Consider the following 23,396-nt stretch of genomic DNA (forward strand, 5'->3'; position numbering starts at 1 on the left):
TAACTGCATACAGGAAGCTTGTACAAACCAAGGACAGGCCAACACCTGTCTAGGAGCGAATACATAGATGTGGACAGCTAAGAAGACTGTTTGTGGTTCGTACAGACAGATCGGCCGCAGAAATACACTGATCTGGGTGGTGTATAGGCATGTGAACTGCAGAAAACAGAACTGCAGAAATAACAAATTTAAATCATTTCAAGAATCACAGTCACAAATGTAACTACCTTACCTTCCCGGTGTGACTCATCTAGTGATATTGATCGAATACCCAGCTGTCAGTCAGCAGGTCCAACTTACACTGGATTTGATAAATCCGGTGACTAGAGTAATAGTTTGCTCATGTAGCGGGTAAAGAAAAGTAAAGACGACGTCTTTCAAGCACTAACTAAACACGCTCCTGATTTAGAAGAGCCTGATTCATTTAAAAAACGGAAATTCAATTAAATTATGATTTGCCAGACACTCTTCTTTCACTTTAATTAAAAGCAGATAGCCAGGAGACAGAGGCACGGAATGATAAAACTCTGCAGTCACATTCTTTCCTGCAATCAGTCTCCATAAGGAAGATAATTTAAACCTGATTCTCTCACCCAGCTAGCTCCAGTTCCTTGGAACAACATGGAGGAGCCTTGCAGTACAGCCCATGATGATGTCCAGTTCTTCCTGTAAAAGTAATAACAGAAATGTAATAGCAAGTATTTTAACTTGTCTTCAAAATACTAAAATAATGGTAATGTTATGCGTCACTAAGTCTGGGACAAAAGCAATCTTCTAACCCAGACACTGATTAGGTTACTAAAACCATTCCGCACGTACATGTTAAATTTTGTACATATACATCATGGACCACCAGGGAGCTAATGTTTGCCATTGAAGTGAACACAAGTTTTATGACGCTAGTTTAAGGAGACTGTAACTGTATTACGAGTGCTATCCATACTTTTTTATTTGCACTAATAGTTAATTTTTCAGGACAGGCTTTCTGTACCCTCCCCCCTTACTCGGTCCAAGCTGTACTCGTATATAAAAGTTTAGCAGAATGTTAAAGACACACATCTGCAGAGACAACAGTATCTGAAACATACAAAAAGAAAAACAAACCTAGTAAAAATGAGAATGTTAGCCAGCACTAACATGACACTAGAAGCAGTGGCAAGATTTCATTTAAATTTAACCATTTATGCAAACATATATAGTTACTACATGGTATTTCCAGGTAACTCAGGAAAGATATAGAAAGTTATTTGTGTTCCTTCATGATGCTTGTTTATCACATAGGGGCATGTTGAGACTGTCATACAGGAGCCTTTAGATGTAATTTAAAGCAAACTTATCCTATAAAGCAAATACCATATTTTCACCATTCGCCCTGCCACACTGTTAAGCCACCAGAAGTGGCTTAACAGTGTGAAGGTGACCAGAAGGTCAGACTATTTGCAGCCTAACCCCTGCCCCCACCCCCCCAAAAAAAAAACCTCAACAGGCTGACCTGTGTTTTTTTGCTGACAGTAAATTAACTGTCAGCGCTGCAAATGTACCTCCATAGTGCACATCATGCTTTCAGGGCTGTGTCAGCAAACTGCAAGTAAATTGGTGGGGTCTATTTCAACTATACAAAGTAAAGGATATGTACAGTTATCCTTTAACTATGATAAAACTTTCACAGTACGAAAGGTATTTAAAAAAAAAAAAATCATACTGCTTTCATCCTCACACCTTCCTCTGCAGCATTAAGCCTATTGTAAAGAGTGACTGACATTCTACAGACGGATCTGGGAGAGTAGAGCTAGGACAGGTATTCCAACATAACAATGCCAAAGATCTACAGAGAGGAATGTACTTGCCTAACTTTCTTCCCGTTCTCTGTGATTTTAGTCACATTTAACACACCATACTTTTCTTGATCCTGAAAAGAAAAAAAAAAAAAAAGAGAAAACTTGTGGTTGAGCGATTCTGGATTTCAGATAAAAACAGCAACTTATACAGGAAAACTTCTGTCAAAGCAGTGCGGAAAATGTAGTGGAAAGCGCAGTAACCCACAGCAGCATAGTTTAGTTTACCAGGGTTATAAGGAATTTAAATGCAATCTGGCTTGTTGCTCTGGGTAGTTGCACTTCACACTGCTTTAGTAAAGCAAACAAACCATTATGGATGCTCAACCAGACTCCACCTTTCATGTTTCCAGAATTAGCTGAATGAAAGGCAAAATCTGGCTTGCTTCATGCTATGAGCATCAGGAGAAATCCTACAAAACCCAGGATTTAAAGTGCTTGCATAGCCAAAAGTTTTTGTTTCTATATTTTAGATGAATAGGAAAGGATTAGAGCGCCTGTCAAGTTTTTATTCCAGTCTGTGTCCCTGCTAGGTAGAGTCAGCCTCTCCATTTGTTCTGACGACCATCGTCACCAATACAGAAATGATGGGAAATACAAACTTTTACATTGTCCCCAGAAGAAGCGAGTGTTCACCTTCCAAATGGGTGACCTGGTAATTTGACAATGGTCTAAAAAGAGAATTACACTACTTTTTGCAGTTTTCCCATTACTTCCTGTTGTGTCTTTTGTACAGGAAGTAAAGGTAACTCTACCCAACACACAGACAATAACAAAATAAATTGATATGGGTTTTACTCTTCCCTTCCTTCCTCTATCGATGCACTGTGATCCAAAACATGATGCAAGCTTTGTGCTGCCTCTAGAAATATAATTTGTAAGGCCTCATGCTGAATACAGGTTTTTGGAAACACAGGAAATCTGGAGAGGATTCCAAAACAGGCAACTAAATTAATACATCGCATAGTACCCTAAGGGGTTCCTTTATAAAAGTTCCGCCCAGCATATATATTAGTATACTCCAATGAATTAGCACATATCAAACAAATGTTGATGTTATTTTCTTCATGTTAACTGAGAAATATTCATTCATAAAGGTTAGGCAAGTTAAAGCCTCATTCAGACGGGGAGTACACGTCTGCGCGTCCAAGTGCGAACACCGGACCAGCGCAGATGTGCAAGTTTAGGTGTGCAGATGACAGCATACACCCGCATGCTCCCATAAGAAGAACAGGCTGCTGTGTGCAATTACACACGCCCAAGTCTTAATGAGGCCTAATACGTTCACAAAACATGCTGCTGCCGTTCCCCCCCCGCTCCCACCCTAACATTAATGCTAGTCCAAGACAGAAAATAACAAAATCTACAACTCCCCCTGTTATTGTCATAAAACAGAAAAAGCACTTACTGTGGAGTGAAGCTTTGGAGAAGACGGGGAGATCTCAACCTCTGGGAAATTATGCTTGGATGGTGTTGATTCCTGAAACAGAAAGTCACATTTTAAATTAAGTGTAACCGGTATTCGAGGGAAAGGAATTTGCATACTGCCAACTTTGTTTACAAAACGCCAATCTTAACTTGTCATGGTAGAAACAGGTAGGCTGCCATTGCCGATATCTCCTTTTGAGAATGCCAACAGCCTGCATATCAAGCCAGTGATTTGGCTTCAGTCATTTCTGATTTACTGACCCAGAGCAAGAATTGGGATAGGCAACTCTGACTCTTTACCTACTGTCAATGGCTGCATGCTTGTTCCAGGTCAGCAGCTGTATAGAAGGCAAACAGTGCCAATCAACAAATATTTTTAGTGGGGAAACCGCTATGACATCTCCCATATTCCTCTCATGACAGACGTACTTCAAAAGGCATGCTTAAACAAACACAGGAAACAAAGCTTATCAAATGTGTATTTTACCTGCGTGTTTGCGAGGCATCCCAAAAACTGGTACGGAAAAAGCATCGCAAACCACGGCAACCAGATTTCAAACACATACAAAAACACAATTATACGTTCGGATTGTCAAAATAGATTTTTTTAAGTATATTTAAGGCCAAAGCTTTTTGTTTTGGATAGAATATGGAATGGTTAAGACCACCGACAAGTTGTTCTTTGCTGTCTTCTGTGCCTCACTGGTGACATTTTTCTTTACCTTACATCAAGACAATAGGGAATGAGAAGATATCCCTTCAAGTTAAGGGAAATCCTCTAAGAAAGTTGTCACCAGGGCAAGCATCCTTTGATAGATTTCCCCTTTTTACCTAAACCCATTGACATCTCAATATTTTTACATTTTCCCATCATTTTAAGTCACTGTGACAGCAGGACAAACAGATCGGGTGAATCTCTGCAGTGGGGACACATCCAGCAATGATAACTGAGAACGTTTCTAATTAGATAAACTTTAACAGTGAGCTAAAAAGAAGAAAACCCAAATCACACTCGTTATTTGCAATTCCAAAAAAGGAAAACATATGTTAGTGGTGTTAAATAATATTATGAATAAATTAACAATTATTTACAAATTAAACAAAACCAGAAGATATACAGAGAGAGTTTGATTTCCGTTTTACATGTAACATGTAGTTTTCACACTGTATTGGAAAGGACGAGAAAAAACATTACTAAAAACAGAAAGAAAAGTACCATTCTGAATAAAAAAATATTTGTATTAATTCTGATTCCAGAACTTAATGTTTACGTTCATCGTGAAAGTTTTTGTCTTGTTTTTGCCAACACCCTGCACTGCAACGCTAATAACTCAAATGATGCTCACTCACCCCCCAAGCATGTTAACCGTCTTGGGAGTAAAAAATAGTAAGAGAAGGGCTGAAAATACTCACCATTCCTAGAGAATTGTCTTCTTGAAGCTCTTTACAATGCATATACGTTTAACCAAAAGCCTTGGCATCTGGTCCCATCATTTCTGCTCAATCTGGACTCAGATTCCCCATTTTAACCAAAATCATGTGACCACATTCTTAGGCTTCCGGATACACGAGCAGCACTGGAGAGAGCCTAAAACAGCATTTTCTTCAGTATTTCAGCATCTTTCGATTAAAATTTTAGAAAATCTTTCAGCCTTTTCCGTAGAAGCAATCTTGCTTGCATGGCGTCTTCAATGCTCTAACCGCCACACACGCAGAGATCTGAACTCATGTTTCTGTATGTGGCTGCTCCTCCTAACTAGCATTAGGCAGGTCTATATCAAGGAAACAAGCTAAGGTCCAATGGAACACTTGAGCATAAACAAGCAGTCCTGTATTGTATTTTAGATAATCTCTTTCAGCTTAGCAAGTAACTGAATTAAAGTGTATCTAAACCTGTGTCCCAGCAGGACAAATGTAATTCACTGTATAATATCAGTTCTTAGCTGTGTCCCAGCAGGACAAATGTAATTCACTGTATAATATCAGTTCTTAGCTGTGTCCCAGCAGGACAAATGTAATTCACTGTATAATATCAGTCCTTAGCTGTGTCCTAGCAGGACAACGGTAATTCACTGTATAATATCAGTCCTTAGCTGTGTCCTAGCAGGACAACGGTAATTCACTGTATAATATCAGGATAACAGAAACAAGAAAGGACTATGGAGCTCAGCCCCTCTCCTATTCTACATAACAGAGTGGCATTGGTCGGTAGTCCCCTGAGATATCTGAAACAATGTTAGGCCTGGTTCACACCTGTGAATGCGTTAGCATGTCCCATCCCATTAGCATGCGTTTGGGCACATTTGTGTGCCGCGTTTGCCACGCGTCCACATTGATTTCAATGGGTTATATACGTGCGACAAATGGGGCAAAAAAACAAACTCATGTAGTATTCTGTGTGACATTTGGCGTATTTTGCTTTCAAGTTTGTGCGCGTTTTCACATGCGCAAACGTGGAGCAAAAACTAGCGCCTTGCTGGCAGAATATGGCGCGCCATTAAGAATGAAGGGCACATCTGAAAAACGAGCTGTCGAATGCCTTGGGGGTCATGCAGGTAGATTTGGATTGAAACTTTCCTCGGGGGGAGCGACTTAAGAAACTTGAATAATAGTGATTTGAGGTACTCATGTACAGTATCAGAGATGTTGCGAATACAGGGATCTTTCATGCACTACGTGAGTTGTAAGATTGACTTGCATAATACCACATACCTGATGTTTTGTTTTGAAGTGATGATGTTTGTGTAAAATGATGAAACTTTAATCAAATATTTTTTGAAAAAAAAAGAATGAATGGCACTGCAAGTGCGTTTCTGCGAACAAAATATGCAGGTGTAAACGGAACCTAACAGAGCACAGGAAATCCTCTCACAGGATTTCTTGAAGGATCAACAGGATTCTTGGAACCACTTAACAGATATAGCAAAACGCTTCAATGGGGTACCTAAAGAAGAACTCCAGGGAGAAATGTTATTAACCCTTGCAGTGGAGCTACCCCCGACACTGCAAAGGCTAACTGCTCATTTTAGGCTAGGGTCAAACAAAAAGTTATACTCGCTGGAGTCTCAGAGCCGGCTTGCTCTTAGACTGATCCTTCCAGCGCCTCTTCCGCTGCACTGCAGCGGTGCAAGGATCCTCGAGTCATCACCTCCAATACAGTGTATAGGACGTGAGGACGCCGAGGGACACACCATGGCTAAAGTGGATGAGGAGACTGGCTGGAGGGAGTGCTACTGGCTCCAAAGATTGGGTGCGTATGACCCTTTTTTAGACCCTAGACAAAAAATGAGAAGTTAACCCTTGCAGGCCAGAGGTAGCCCCACTGCAAGGGTTTAAAAAAAATTCTGCCCGGAGTTCTTCCTTAACAGACCAAATATTAAATTTGTGTTGTTGGGTTTAGATATGCTTCAAAAATAAGCTAGACTGGAGTTCTGCTCTAAAGGAGGTTTTCTACTTTCAGCAAAAGAGTAAACCGTGTTGGCATTATGCAAGAAAGTTGGTTGAAATTCTTAGAAAAGTGCCGGTATATATGGTATGCATTAGAGCCATCGGACAGACTACCTCCCTACCACAACCACCCCCCACTCTAAGCTGGTCATACAGCAGTAGAAATTGTTCTAAATATTCATTATCAAAATGATCGCTCAATTTTCTAAGTTATTGGGGTTAAATTGACAATCGTTTTTGACCGCAATAAAAAAAAATTAAAAAATGAAGGAGCAGGAACAAAATTTTAACAGTAGATAGTAGTTTTCACTTGGAAAACTCCATTCATTCTAAAATCGAATGTTAAAATGAAAAAACAACATTTTGAATGACATTCGTCAAGATTCTGATGGCATGAGATTTTTTTGAATGAAAATCTACCAGTGTATGGCCAGCTTTACTCTACACTCAGCATCCGAGGGAGATGTAGGGCAAGTGGGCATGTCTCCTTTAGAAAGTAAATACATTTTTTTAACAGACAATCAACAATTAACTATTAACAATTTTTGTGTTCCGATAACTGTAGGCACTTTTATACGTAACATACTGCTGCCAGTGTCACGGTCATTAATGTGGCATCATCTTTAGGATAAAAGTTGATGCTGTAACTCTCATGCACCCCTGTCATTTTAGCTGGACAGCTTGGTTTGCACATACACTATATTGCCAAAATTATTGGGACACTCGTCCAAATCATTGGATTCAGGTGTTCCAATCACCTCCATGGCCACAGGTGTATAAAATCACGCACCTCGGGATGCAGACGCTTCTACAAACATTTGTGAACGAATGGGTCGCTCTCAGGAGCTCGGTGATTTCAAGCGTGGTACCGTGATAGTTTGCCCCCTGTGCAATAAGTCCATCCGTGAAATGTCCTTGCTACTAAATATTCCACGGTCAACTGTTAGTGGTATTATAACAAGTGGAAGCAACTGGGAACAGCAACTCAACCACGAAGTCCTAGGCCACGAAAAATGAGCGGGGTCAGCGCATGCTGAAGCGCACAGAAGTCGGCAACTGTCCGCAGAGTCAATAGCTACAGACCTCCAAACTTCGTGTGGCCTTCAGATTGGCACAACAACAGTGCGTAGAGAGCTTCATGGAATGGGTTTCCATGGCCAAGCAGCTGCATCCAAGCCTTACATCACCAGGTGCAATGCAAAGCATCGGATGCAGTTGTGTAAAGCACGCCACCACTGGACTCTAGAGAAGTGGAGACGTGTTCTCTGGAGTGACGAATCACGCTTCTCTGTCTGGCAATCCGATGGACGTGTCTGGGTTTGGCGGTTGCCAGGAGAACGGTACTTGCCTGACTGCATTGTGCCAAGTGTAAAGTTTGGTGGAGGGGGGATTATGGTGTGGGGTTGTTTTTCAGGGGTTGGGCTAGGCCCCTTAGTTTCAGTGAAGGGAACTCTTAAGGCATAAGCATTCCAAAACATTTTGGACAATTCCATGCTCCCATCTTTGTGGAAACAGTTTGGTGATGGCCCCTTCCTGTTCCAACATGACTGCGCACCAGTGCACAAAGCAAGGTCCATAAAGAGATGGATGAGCGAGTTTGGGGTGGAGAAACTTGACTGGCCTGACCTCAACCCGATAGAACACCTTTGGGATGAATTAGAGCAGAGACTGCAAGTCAGGCCTTCTCGTCCAACATCCGTACCTAACCTCACAAACGCACTTCTGGAAGAATGGTCAAACATTGCCATAGACACACTCCTAAACCTTGTGGACGTTCTTCCCAGAAGAGTTGAAGCTGTTATAGCGGCAAAGGGTTGCCCAACTCAATATTGAACCCTACGGAGTTAGACTGGGATGCCATTAAAAGTTCATGTGCGTGTGTAAAGGCCGGCACCCCAATACTTTTGGCAATATAGTGTACAAGTGCAGAAAAATTAAAATTAAGATGCATGACATAAGAAAAATATATTGACTGTGATCACTATTATCTGCATACAGTTATCTGCATAGTCTATATTTTTTACATTACTGATCCGGTAAAGCCAGAGAAACATTTTTTTTTAGTCCACAGCACTTTTCTTTCTTTCAGTACACAGCAGACAGACAAGTAAATTCACAGATCTGAAGTATCCTTGGAATGTGGATGTGTGTTGGCAAGCAAGCACAGACCAGACTCAAAATACTAACTTTTTCTGTGAAAGGTGGAGTCAAAAGACCAGGGATAGGCATATAACATTCTGTGGAATTACGCTTTTGCTTCATAAGTAACTGTAAAAATACAAAATTCATTCATTAATTCCACTGGCGTCTTCTGCCTCAATGCCAGAGCATGTGAAATCTGAAGACAATGACTGTTAATTATCACTACAGATTTATATCAATGCTTTTCATTCCGCGCAATATAAGCTTATTTCATCTCAGGACAGCCTGGGCAGGTGATTTATGCAGAGGTAACAGAACACAGCTGAATGGAAGATAGAGCCTTCATGTTTATTCAGCGTCTGCTCAGAACTGCTGAACTGTCATTATGTCGCTCTGGTCTGGTAAACAGCGACAGACAAAACAGTTACCTTATCGTTGGGCTCCAGTAGATATGTGCTGTGTCGCCACTTTGTTAAAACGATCGGATCATGAAACTTTCGATCAAGACTCCGACTTTTAGTGATTTCTCTCGGGTGAGGCGGTGCTAAGGAGTTGTACTAAAAGAACAAGAAAAGTAGATCAACAATCGACCATTGCAAACAGAGGACGACCTAAGTAGCCAAATATATTAAAGCTAAACTCCAGGCAAAAGGCTAAATACACAGATAATAAATACTACAGATGCGCCGAAACGAAAATTTTAAACCGAAAACCTTTTAATATTTACCTATTTTTATAAACTTTTTAAATGACAGAGGGGACACGGAGCAGCGCCCACCGGGAAGGAGAGAAACTATGGATGCACCGCTTTATCGGTCGAAAGATGGCACTTTCGGCATTTTGCCAAAAGTGCAATTTTCAGCCGATATGTTTCGGTGGCTGAAATTTTGGTGCATCCCTATAACGTAACAAAGCGGTTTTATCTGCAAAATCATTTGTATTTCTGTCCATCCAGTCATGGTGCTGCAAAGTGTCCTGAGCAGGTTTTGGCATCCACTTCATCAATGGTCTGTAAGTGAGGCGACGTGCAAGGGACACTCTCCCTTGGTGAGAACTTGATATTTCTCTGTGTTGAGAACTGAACTGCACCTGAAAGCCCATTTTAAGCCGGAAAAAAAAAAAAAGCACCGGAAAAAAAAAATGCACTGCACTGCGTTTGCAGATCTGATCCAGATATGGTGCAAACATAGCCTAAAAGTAGATCTAAACCCAATCACCAAAATCTTATTTGGGCTTTAACAGGTTAATTTATTTCCATTTTTGTTTTTAAATCTGCAGCTTTCATTAAAAGAACATATGGTAATCCTGCCAAAAATAATTGTACAGGCACTTCCTGTAATAGGGTGACAGCATTGTGGTCCGGTATTGTCACCCTTTCACATGCACCCCTTATGAAGTTGTTATGCCAACACACTCTGCACAGGCATGGTCCACCATTGTCACTGTCAGGAATCTGGTTCAAAGCAAGCGCATGTAGACAGAAAGTGGCTGAAAGAGGCTGAAGGAGAGAAGCACTGAGATGAACAAGAGAGGAACAAAAAAAAAAAGGGGTAGAAAAAAATAAAAATAAAATCCAGTTGCTAATGATGCAGAAAGTAATGGTCACCCAATTGGGGGTAAGATTTAGGTTATGTCTGTGGACACAATTAAAAGCAACACAAAGGGTTAGCCAATAATGGAACAGCACATTGCTTGTTTTACCTTTGGCAGCTCCCATTCAGAGCGTGACCCATCTGCACTGTAGTAATAAGGCCGGCCTTGCTCGTCCACGTGTTTTATCCACTATAAGCACAAGTATACATCAAAAAAGGCAGTGTTAAGAATACTAAAAATCACATTTTAATGAACCTAGATAAACTGCGGCACATAGAGGAGAACACTGTTTTGGAGGTTTAATATTCAAGGTATCAGGAAATATGTAGGAGAAAAAAAAAAAAATCACAATGACTTCATGACAGCTCTAAATTTTTAGTGCACTAGCAAACTGCAATTATAAAACCCAAAATGTAATTCCAACAGTCTACTGCATAGGTGAGGTAAACCCACTCCCTGTGAGCAGTAATGTGCATGCCGGTCGCACAAACGGTTAGAGAATTGTGCCGGTTCCTGGCAACCACATGACCTACTGCTCCCGTTCTTTGGACAGCAAGGGAATTGAATAGAACAGGAGTTCTACATAGATTTGGGTGCAGAGGATCATGGCACAGTCAAAAAACTAATAAGAATTTAATGTATTCATTACATTCTACCATCATAAAGGAAGCATCATACTACCTTTATAAGGTTTCTGACATCACAGGGGGTATGATATCCCACCCCCCAAAACCCTGTGCTTTCTGCAACTAAATAAAAGTAGCCTGTAACGTGTGGGGAGCACAAGCCTGAATTTCAAGCTGTTCTGATGGGGTAAAGCTCTGTCACAAAGATGGCGTGGGCAAACCTTCTCACTACAGGAAATGCCTATACATCAATCACTCTACTTTAAATACTAAGTAACCTACTCCAATCAATCAGGTCTATATTCATTTACTGAATTTAGTATTCACCCAACTCTTGGACTACAAACTCATTGCACCCAATTATTAGGGGACTTTTTAGCCCAGTGGAACAGTGATTAAAGTGAACTTGTGGCACAGATAAAACTATGAAATGCAGACAGTATAAGCTGTCAGAAAATACGTTTAGGCCTTGTTCACACCGAAAGTGTGTGCGTTCCAGCGCGGTAGCTGCTGGAACGCACCGCAATCACCGTGAATCTTCTCCCCGCGTTTTGGGGCGGGAGGGGGCGTGGCATTGTATTTGTTGGAACCGATAACATTGACATCTATAATACAGCTTTGATGCAAAGGTTCCTTGATATCTTGAATGGAATCAGCAGGTGGCTGATATGCAAATGAGGGCCATCAAAGGGTTCTTGGGGCTGGACACTGATGAATGAAGATCTGCCAGGACGGTCATGTCCTGGGGCAAGCCCGACCCCTGCTGGTATTTACTGCCCACACCTGTGTCAGCAAGGCATATATGCTGTGATGGGGGCAGGGGCATATGATGGAACCTTCTTCCTGTGTGACACTAACTCTGCAATCAAGAATGTGATTCGCTGAGACCTGCTGGGGAGGCGTGTTTTTACGAGAACAGAGAAAACCCCATGGCTTGTGTGAATGAGTGAGAGAATGGTGTAGCCAGCTGACGGATCCTAACCTCAATTCCTACCCCTCTAAATCCCCTTTCCGATTCCCTTAATTTTAATTAGAATGTATGTATATCCCTATTTGTAAATAAACCCAACACTTATTTAAGATTCAGTTGTTCATCAGTAATTTAAGGCACCCCCAAATCAGAGCCGCAGAATGCGGGGAGAAGTTTCACAGCGATCGCGGTGCGTTCCAGTAGCTACCGCTCTGGAACGCACACGCTTTCGGTGTGAACAAGCCCTTAGTTTCAATTGTGTTTCAAAGCAGTGCCACCGGGAGCCGTCATGAGAGCTACTTTCTCATGGTCACTATTTGTATCACTGTAGATGCAACTCGTGACAATGATACATGTGTTCTTAGACAGCTTAAGATGTCACTTGTGCACTACAAACCTTTGTTTATTACATTAATGCCTCATTCACACTGCGCTAACTAGGGGCGTACACGTCCGTGTGGCATGCATGCCCATATCGGGCCATTCCCAGGAGGGACAGGTGCTGCAAGTAGCAGCTTGTTCTTCCCTATGGGAGGACGCGGCCGTACGCGGTCATGCGCACAGTCGAACTGCACATCCGTGCAGGTCCGGGTGTCCATGCTCGGACGCAGACAGGATCCGGTAAAGACACCCGGACCCGCACGGATGTGCAGTTCGGGTGTGCGTATGACAGCACATGGTCGTGTCCTCCCATAGGGAAGAATAGGCTGCTATATGCAGCACCTGTCCCTCCCGAAACTGGCGTGCACGCTCTGAGTTAGCGCAGTGTGAATGAGGCCTTAGGCTTCGTTCACACTCGCGATTTTGGATCCCTTCAACAGGAGCCTACAGATTCCTGCGGCAGGAATGCCAAATGACCCAGCGTCCTTGAGCTGGGTCTGGTTACCCGTTCAAGTTAATGACCACGTAACAGCGGCCGCATCTGTAAGCAGCAGTCCACGAGTAATCATATGTGATACGATTACATGCAGTTCGGAATAGATCACTGTCCCTGGACGCATCTATGCTGTGCCCAGAAACCGTGATCTCTTCCAAACCGCATGCAATCCTATCACATATGATTACATGAAGACTGCCACTTACAGATGTGGGACCTGTCACTAACTTAAATGGACACAGCGGCCACAGCTAAACAGGACATTTTCTGCCACAGGAATCCCAAAATCACATATTGTGACCAAAGCCTTATCTTTGCTCCAAGTTTGATGAATTCTAGGTGACATATATGGCTCTCCGAGGCTTGAAAAGGAAATAATGAAGAAGTGAATACACTGCAAAGTAAACACCAGGGCACTGATTGGATACACACAAATCAATAGATACCTCTTGGTAATTGGGTGTATGAACCGTTAGACTCAAAGTTTGAAAGAAATCAAATTAGCAGGGCGTAGAATAACATTGCACCATAAAGGAATCCATGTATAAGAGTGGCTTGTATTTGGTCACATTTTTATTTAGGAGCTTAAGAAGCTTGGGGCCTATTATGGTAAATAATGCTTATTGTGATATCAAAATCCGATATCTAGGTAGTAATAGAGAAATAACAGAGTAAGAATGGCATCAGTGGACCAAAAGGCGGCAATCAATCAAAGCATGAAATGATAATTAAAGCAAGCAAGAGAATTACAGGTCTACCTTCTCATTGGTTTGGTCATTGATAAAGAAGATATGGCCATGCTGATCCAGTTCTTCTGACCAGCCCTTGGGAGAACCATATTGACTATCTGATTGGTTTTCATGTGTGTTGTGATAATTTTCTTCAGATGAAAGTTGCTAGAAAAAGTTGGAAAAATTTGAGCTCACAAAGAAATAAAGTGATTGTCACATGATAGGAATCAATCTAGGAAATGTCACATCTCCTCTTCATCAGTGCAGAAATGTAAGCAGTAAGCAAAGGAAAATGGATCACCGATTGAATATGCAATTAAAAAGCTCCATTTTCTTTAGACCGCTTCATGGAAAGCATGCTGGGGCTACTTTCCATGGCAGGCACAGCTGTGATTGATTTCCCCTTCTGCTTACTGCTATAAAAGTGAAAAGAACAAGATTACAGTTTCAAAATAGAAGGATATTGAACAGATAAGATGATAACGTTTCTCAATGATATCCCAAAAAGCAGGGAAAAATAGGGGAAAATCCATCCAACAAATCCCGAACATTCAAAACTTCATTAAAAAATAATATTGCCTGACTTGCTTAGGACTCCCTCAATGCTATATCAAGGAAAAGACTAGTAGACCTAACAGAACTGCTGATTTATATGAAATGTTAAAAGTGCAACTGAAGCCTAAACATTTTCTTTTTGGATGGAGTGGAGATGGATTAGGACACCCGTCAGGTTTTTATTGCTGTGTGTGTCCCCAATAGAGAGATTCATCCTCCCGATTTGTCCTGGTGACCGTTATCACTGGAAGGGAAAGGAAAAGCACAAATTTTGGGTTGTCACCAGAACAGGAAGTTATAACTCTCCCTTACACTATCCAAAACTGAAATAAGAAATTAATTTGGACTTCAGTTTTACTTGAACCACTTGTCAGCTCTTTGCCCCAGCATGTTAAAATGGAGCAGCTGTTGAGGGTCCGGCAAGCGCCTGTGCTGGAGCCATCCCGACAGCGACAAGCAGAGCCCATCATTCAGTCCTTCTGTTCTGAGCTGACAGCTCCATCCTGCCTCCCTCTGCAGCAACAGATCACTCAAATAGTGACAGTGGGCAACAGACCACAAATATCTTGACTGGATGATTCAGAGCAATGTTACAGGGGGGCTGAATTAGCCAGGGGGACCTAATTCATCCCCCATAAAGAAAAAAAAGGAATGCCCTAACTCAATAAACAGTTTACAGACACTAACTCAAATCTCTTCAGACATGCTCCTGATGCTCGCATACCCCATTATATATTTATGATTTTTGTGCAACTGCTGCATAAATGAGGCATCGTGTTCATTGGTCCTTTATTACGTGAACACAAAGGAGTCAAGTACGATCAGTTTGACTTTCAAAGACTAACCCCAGGTATGTACAAGGCATTCCTTTGTTTAATTTAATCTGTACATTCGGCCACACCAGATTAAAACAATTGTATTAGCTAGAATGATCTCACAGGTGACTCAAGAACAGACTAAAGGGACTGGATTCAGTTAAAGGCTTCAGAACCTAAGGACTCGTACAAACAAGAATCACCCCTTATGAGAGGGTTTTCATTCATGAGTAACTATAATGCAAATCTTGAAAGGGCAAATCCAGCCAAACAGTTTAAAGAGACTGGAAGTAGATAAACAGGAAATGTTTCATCTGCTAATCGATTTCTAAAGTAATGTATAAGCTCTTGTGATCCACCCACCTTGCTGTGGTACATGGCTTTGTAATAGAAGGATGACAACATTTTCCAGACTGAAATTCGGTAACTGTGTTCTACTAGTGCACATTAACACATTGCTGACATGACTACATAGTAGGTAGTCATGTCACCCACGTTCCTCACCCTCCCTATGGAAGAGGAACGTCCACTGCCAGGCTGATTTAGAATGATTTAACATTGTTTATAGTATCCCCAACCTTTTCTATTCTGGTATGGGCACACTTTTGCTACTAATGTTAAGAATGGATTAAAAATAACTTTTAGTAAATAGTATTACAACAGTATATAAAAAAACCCACAACTTTTGGTCAGTTTGAACAGGGTAAGAACCTCTGAAAAATATTATGTTGTGTCTTCACTAGTGAGATTCACATTCTCTACATGACCTGTGACCACCGAACAAATCAAATTGAAATTGTATTGGCTGGACTTATACAGGGGCAAGATGAGTACCCTGGAAGCTGCATCTTTAAACACTGGGAATGAAAGGATGGAAAATTCCAAAGATCTGAGTTAGCAGCAGAACAGGAGGGAAATCATCCAATGGGAATGTCTGTGAAGGCTCTCATGTATCCAGGTCATGGGAGAACTAGCAGTAGTTAGTCACATTTAACTGCATTAGTTCTGGAATGTTGAAGAGGTTTTGTTGCTCATCCAAGCAGCTCCTTCAGTTCTAAAGATACTTGTATGAGCAGCAAAACCTCTTCAACATTATGGAACAATTCCAGCTGAATGTGACTACGGTAACTACTACAAGCTATGGGACAGATTGACTCTTACTTCCTGTTACATCTACAGGACAGGACGTGAAGGGAAATCTCACTGACAAGACCTAGACAGCCAAAGAAAAATGGCATGGGTTTTAACTAGGGATGCACCGATATCGTTTTTTCGTTATTGAGTACAAGTACCGATATTTATCTTTCGGTACTTTCCGATACCGAATACCAGTACTTCTGGGAGCATGGAGCCGGCTTCCCGGCCAATCAGGAAGCCAGGCGGAGGGTCATTATCCACTGTCCGAGTTCCTGATTGGCAGGGAAGCCAGCTGTTTGGAGAGCTCAATGTTGATTGGCCAAGAAACCAGAGCCATGCTGTTTGTCCGGCTTGTTTACACTGCCGCCTGGCTTAATGTTTGGCCTGGGAAGCCGGTTCCATGTTCCCTCACGGCACTGCTCCCTCTGACCAGAAGTTCCAGTGTCGGGGGTAAGTATCAGTATTGGTGCATTCCTGGTGTTAAACCTTCCCTACTCTATCCATAATAAAAAAATTTGGCTTGAGATTGAGTTTAAATCCCTGTTTAAAAAATGCTAAAAAGACAAATTAGAAATTATACAATTAAAAAACAGTATAACTATACAAAAAACCCATAAAACAAGTATTCAAAAACATGAATCAACCTCTATTATAAAAAGGATGTCTACCAGGACAGCTTACCCAATTTTTTTTATTTACTACTTTTGTTAAATATTGGTCAACTTATTCTACCATTGGCCCTTCACACATCTTCAGGAAACAAGTGTGTGGTTTCCCTGTGATTGAACACTCACCAGCCTTTGTGGAAGAGTGAGACTCTATGGTTTGGGATGGGGCCAGAAGGAGGTTTCTGATAAACACGTTCACTTTCCACAGTCATGCACACACATTGATTCTGTGATTATTTTGCCGTATCAGCAGTCAACCTACCTCATGATCAGTTTGATTTACTGACTCTCCCCTACTTGGTTCTTTTGTGCAGCGTGGCGGTTTCCAGGTTCTTTCTTGGGAAGCTTTATTATAATAATAGAAACGTCCAGTACTATCTTTGTGCGTTTCCCACTCCCCTGTAATTTGGACAGGGGCAGCACTGGGCTGAGGGGGCAGATTGGACTGAGAAATCTTCAGTTCTTGTAGGTTTGCATATACAGGAGAGTCAGATCTCACAGGGGCAGGAGAAACAGAGAACTAGAGAGAGAAGAGAACACACACCAGAAGGAAAGGTTACAAATTACCAGAGAATAAATTACAGGAGAATTACACACCCTCATCAGCAGGGCTGGACAAATCCCAGGAGCCATGAAGCCAATGTCCCTTAAAACTTACAGGTGGCACCTAACTTATGAGGTTTTCTCTAGTTGTTGCCAATGGAGATGGCTTCTAAGAAAACATCTGCTGGCTCCTGGATAGGACAGGGTGGCTCCTGGATTCCATAATAATTTGTCCATCTCTGTTTATTACCTTCCCACAATGCCCAAGTAGAGAAGAAAAAAATCCAGTCAAAGTGAAAGCCCATTCCAAAATTGTCATTTTAGAAAAATGTTCAGCAATAAAGAGCGCCATTACCAGAAATTGACTTCTGCTTTTGGGTGGAGTGGGGCAGGGTTCAGTTCCCTCCAGCAGGGCCGGCCTTAGGGGTGTGCGAGCAGTGCGGCCGCACAGGGCGCCATGGCAACAAGGGCGCCGTGCGGCCGACCAGGTCTTTAGTGCCAACAGGGACCATAGACAGTGGCTCTGCATTCCCACCATGAAAGGAACTAGCAGGCCGAGCTCAGCTTGTCAGCAGAGTTATCACTTGCACAACAGCGATCTCCATATATTCCTATGGAAAATCCAACAAAGGGTGCATCAAATATCTTTGCTCATGTACCCTCCGGTGTAAGATTATATGGAAAAACTCATTATGCTGTTGCCAAGTAGCTCATCTTAGTCATGTGCGATCGGATACATCTCAAACAGACAGTACTAAAGATCCAGCAAATGACCAAACGTTGCCCAATTCCACACAAAAACAGAAGTTGAATCTGAGTGGTGTTGCCTAAAAATCAAGCAGAGCTTGAAAAAAAAAAATGGTGACTCCCATTATTCAATAGTGAAGACATAAAAAGTAGACAGGTCATCAATGGTCACTTTAAATCAAATGATTGCAATCGAACCAATTAAAGATTTTTGTTCTGTTTTGGCTGGAGTCTCTCTATATGACTAATGACCTCAATGCTGCACTTGTATAAAAACTCTATTTTGAACAATTGTCATGCCGTTCCACTCTCCCACACTGTGCTAGGAACGCAGCAGAAAAGAGAAATGGATTGGTTGCTATGGGTATGAAGAAAAAAAGTGTTCTTTTACCACCGAGAGGTCCATTGTCATAACCAAGAACTAAAAATAGAAATGGAACATTTGGGAATGGCTTTAACTTGTGACTGGAGATCTTTATTTCAATTGTATTGAATGTAAATCAGGTAACAATATTTGATATTGGCAAAAAGACTAAAACGCTGCTAGTTTGACTCGCTGCTTCAGGCAGTAATGTTACAGGACAGATTGTGGAATGAAGAATATGGATTTGCATCTTACCAAACACCCCCCCCTCCATTTATGTGCTTATTCAGTTTAGTCAGTGAAGCCGTTTTCTGAAGTTCCGCTGTTTTGCCAATATCAAAAAAGCTACAACATGAATATTTAAAATCAGAATTCAAAGAGAACAGAGTGATTTAGTCCAGTTCTAGTGCAGAGTCAGCACCAGAAGTTCTCCCCACCTTCCCCAATGGGAGAATCTCCAAACACATGTTAGCATGCCACAGAGCTGCGGTAATTAAAGTGCCCGCAGTAAGTAATTAAGTTATGTCCATCACGTAGTCTTCCACCACAACAACGTCTCATCAAATACAACAATTAAATACATTTTTACACCGTCTCTTTTAATTATTAAAAACCCCCCCACAAATAATTGAATCTCGGTTTAATTGTCAGAGTTTAAGTTCTGTACCTTTTCTCTGCATTCAGATTATGATTTGCAATTTGGAAAGTAAAGAAACAGAAAATAAAGTCGGTATAGCCCAGAAGCAAATGCTAAACAAGGAAACAAGTAACAGCCCATGATACAGAATAACATTAATTGTTGATTAAAGTGGAAATGCAGATTTTTTTTATGATCCCCATAGTAAGGCCCCTTACACTTTTGTGACATCCGTGTCTGTTCAGTTTTTATCTCCTGCTTGTGATGGAGGAAACTACATTTCCCATCATGCCTGCTTGTGGCTCCCAGAGTCTTGCTGTGCCTAACGGAACTTGTAGTTTCACCACAGCTTGCGTGCCGCGGTTGCCCACCTCTGCCTAGAAAAACGCAAGCACTTAACCCTTTGCAGTGTGGGGGTAGCTCTACTGCGAGTCTTTGTAATATCCCCTTCGCACACCATACCGTTATACCCCAGAATCCAACAGGTGCTGGAACAACTGGTGGATGGTACAACAGTATACAATCTAGAAGATATGTTCTCCCGCACACCATTCTGCTTGGGAATATAATTTTTCTTTGTATTCCTTTAGCATTACATGTGATTGCAACGTTTCGGAGCCTCACAAAACCCCTTCGTCAGGCAAAGAGAAAACACTGCAAGGGTCCTTTTTTTTTTGTTTGCCTAGAGATGGGCTTTAAAGCAGAGATTGGTTCACTAATTATGCACTGGTTAGGTGTTTTAACTTGAATAAATTATATCTGGGAGTGGATTCTGTAAACTATGACAAATAAAAAGCGTGAACTGGTGAACTGGTGAACTTCCCTCTTATGGTGTTTTCTGCCCACTTTTACCTTTACCTGTTCAAGTTCCAAGATGATGACGTAGCCATAATAGGTATACAAAACACTGCTAAACCTGCAATATGCCTCAAACTAAATCTAAAGTAAAGCAATTGGCAGTTCAGTTCTACTAAAATACACAAGAGGTCCTCAGAGAGCTCAGAGTCCCGTTATTGGATATCACCGGCTCTGCAAGCCAGGCACAGCTCGCATGTGCAAGTTATCTGTATGATGACATAACGCAGAGATCTGCACCATAGAGTTTATTTTGTGGACAACAAAGTAAACAAGTACAGAAAAACAAAAAACACCAAACTATATACAATTAAGGTTATGCAACCGTGGAATGGTTTTTTCCCCCTCATTAGTTATAGTTGCAAGAAACTTCTACTGATTCAAATTAAATTCCCTCACCATTCCCACTTCTGGCTGATCTCCTCAGCATTCTTGTTTGGTACAGCAATCCCCAAATCCTTGTAACACCCCTTTAAGAGGGCTAGAGGCACCTTTAACTCCAGGCTAATTAAAAGGAAGGATGGATAATGTTTTAAAACAATGAGTGGCTGCAATCACCAAATTCAATAAATAATATGCTGCATCTCTTGTCCTTGCAGTGGGATTCCAGAACCTGACATCGCTTGTGCTTTTTTTGTGCCTAACCCATGCAGTAAAAGTTGAGTGATAGCCAAACTCTGGCCCTCCAGCTGTGGTGAAACTACAAATCCCATGATCTCCCTCTATCTCTCCGGGAGTCATGTCTGTGGCTGTGAGAATCTTGCAATGCCCCATGGGCTTTGTAGTTTCACCACAGCTGGAGGGCCAGAGTTTGGCTACCTCTGACTTACATCAAGAAGAGTGCTGACATTGCATCATGGGAGTTCTCCTTTCCGGATATAAACCTACACAAAAAGCGAAGCAAGGCAATTTTTTAAAGACTTCACAGAGGTTCTGTTTTTCTATAATGAAGTTATACGATGAGGGCACAAATAGTTCTTTAGTGGAGATCTTCTTTTATATAAATATCCATCCATAGCCCAAGCTTAAATTGGTTAACACCATTCTAGTTGCATCAAAAAACAAAAAGGTGTACAAAGTCCATTTCTTTTTCTTTTTAAGCAAAGGAGGCACAGCCAGAATAGAAAAGCATGTCCCCTGCCAGCATGATGCAGAAGCATCCTTACTCTTGGTGTGGAATCGGTGGCCTCCCGCAGAGGTCCAACATGCCCCCTGCTGAGTTAGACCTATTGTTCTGTGGTCAGCCTCAATCAAACTCATGTTCCCTGCTGACTTCGGAGCTCTAGCTGAGACTCAGCAAGGAGTATGCCAGAGAAACGAGTGCTTACACACAGAAAGGAAGAGTCTTCTCTGTGGTATGCTGGCAAGGGATGGGCTTTTCTACCTCTGTGGCTGTCAAAACAAAAACAAAAAACTATAAGGCTCTGTACACCTTTCCATACACCTGGAATATATTTAGCCAATTCAAACTGAATGTTCAGTTGAGCTATGAAGTAGACGTGTACTGTGTATGATGAACACCTGACATCTTTTTAAAATAAAATATAGTTTTCACCCTTTTTTATTGCATCTCAGTACTGCTGATCTCCTCTATCCTCCTTAGGTCACTTCCTGTCTATAAGCATGCACTGCAAATGTGGCTGCATTTTATTTCACAGGATGCAACTCCTGATGGAGACAATGCACATCAACACAGCTGCTTACCGTCTCTACCAGGAATACATACAACATGGTGACAATGCAAGGACACTATTGGGATCGGGACAGAGCGTTCTTCTATAATAGGAAATGCCTGAACAAGGACCTTCATAGAAGTATTACAAAGTATTCTAATAATGGAAGCTGCAGATTCAAGGAGTTCAAATCTACTTTATAACTTTATTATGTAACCTTCCGATTGTATTACGGCATTCTATTTTCTGCTACCCAAGGTCTTGCAGGGATTTTGTCATTTTAGGAAAGAGACTTCTTGTAAATATCCACATTAAAAAAGGAGTGTTTGGCATTTTCTTGGAAAGTCTGATGTAGCTGTAATAGGGAACAGATGTTTGAAGTATGCACTCTGCATTATGGAAGATAAGAGCCTTGACCTGTACGGGTTTTCCATGTGGGATTTTTTTTTTTTAAACGAATGGCATATCTGAGCCAGTTAAAAAAAATATATATATATATATATACATATATATATATACATACATATACACATACATACACACACACTTGTATGCAAAAAAACACACCAGTGTCACAGTAAATCGGACACTCCTGTTTCATGATTCCAATCGCCAGCAACATGTTGGGTTGGGTTTTATGTACTTCTTGTGGGTGAAAGTCAAACACAAACTATTGCTTGCTTATAACATACACCTCAGTTTCCAGTTCCATGGTTTATTCTTTAGCTGTACTGAATCATTATACTCTGAAACATAATGACAACTCCACCCAATAACCATTCATTTATTCTTGGCAGGAGGACAGTATGGAGGGAGCTAGTATATAAAACTTCTGCTGCTAGAAGAAGGCCATAAATCTCCTGTCCATCCTGATGCCGGTTCATGTGCTTTTCAGACTTCTATACAGGCCTCAAAATACATAGGGACTGTTTGCACATAATGCGGTGATCTGTGCTGTGCCGCGCCAGATCAACACTGGTCACCGCTAGCACACATACAAAGCAATTGTTTTCTTTGTGTTCCATTCACCCTACAACACAGTGGGCATTACGCTGTAATAACATGCTGCTTTTTATTGCAGAACACTGGATCCCACCGCAGGTCACTGCATGTGGGGATCTGAATGGAGTGTACACATTGTAAACTCCGCATAAAGTTGTTTTTTTTTTAAACGTAAAAAACAGTATCAGCTTTGGCAATGTGCGAGCTATCAGAATCCACTCGCCTGTCCACTGAAATGCAATGAGGGAAATTTATCAAAATCTGGAGCAGTTGCCCATGGAAACCAATCAGCTTCTCTCTCATTTTTAAATCTTAATTGAAAACCCTGAAGAGAGAAGCTGATTGGTTGCTGTGCACAGCTGCTCCAGATTTTGTCTGCTCCAGTTTTGCTCTAAAACGCATACAATATGAGGGGTGACCCATGTGCGCAAAGGCGGCCATAGACAGTCAGGTATGAGTAAGCTATGCAACCAGCTTGGGGTGTTTTGTGTGTGTGTGTGCGCATTTTTAAAAGATTTGTGCTTTTAGTCCCCACTCACACCAGGGCGTTTCTGCGCTAAAACGCATGCCCATCAAAACCCCATGTATTCCTATGGGGCCGAACACGCAAACATGCTGAAACGCACAGAATACGCTCGTTTAAAATATGCCATTAGCTTATTTTGTGGTGCTCATCAGCTTGTTTTGCTCTATAGACTTCAATGGAAACGTGCTGATCAGCGCGTTTTTGCAGCCGACACTGCTTTTCATT

General features: G+C 41.6%; 1 protein-coding gene across 1 annotated transcript in view; it reads right to left on the bottom strand.

Moving 5' to 3' along the window:
• Window positions 1-23,396, bottom strand: part of ARHGAP12 (Rho GTPase activating protein 12) — a gene marked incomplete at its 5' end in the record, with an annotated part of 44,428 nt that overhangs the window by 15,435 nt on the left and 5,597 nt on the right. The window contains 8 exons of the mRNA XM_018563436.1: window positions 594-662; window positions 1,844-1,909; window positions 3,244-3,315; window positions 8,898-8,978; window positions 9,281-9,409; window positions 10,554-10,634; window positions 13,677-13,814; window positions 17,087-17,344. Of these exons, the coding sequence (XP_018418938.1) occupies window positions 594-662; window positions 1,844-1,909; window positions 3,244-3,315; window positions 8,898-8,978; window positions 9,281-9,409; window positions 10,554-10,634; window positions 13,677-13,814; window positions 17,087-17,344 (894 nt within the window). The remainder of the gene's footprint in view (window positions 1-593; window positions 663-1,843; window positions 1,910-3,243; window positions 3,316-8,897; window positions 8,979-9,280; window positions 9,410-10,553; window positions 10,635-13,676; window positions 13,815-17,086; window positions 17,345-23,396) is intronic.

Source organism: Nanorana parkeri, unplaced genomic scaffold (assembly GCF_000935625.1).
Source record: "Nanorana parkeri isolate BGI_ZX_2015 unplaced genomic scaffold, ASM93562v1 scaffold664, whole genome shotgun sequence".
Lineage (NCBI taxonomy): Eukaryota > Metazoa > Chordata > Amphibia > Anura > Dicroglossidae > Nanorana > Nanorana parkeri.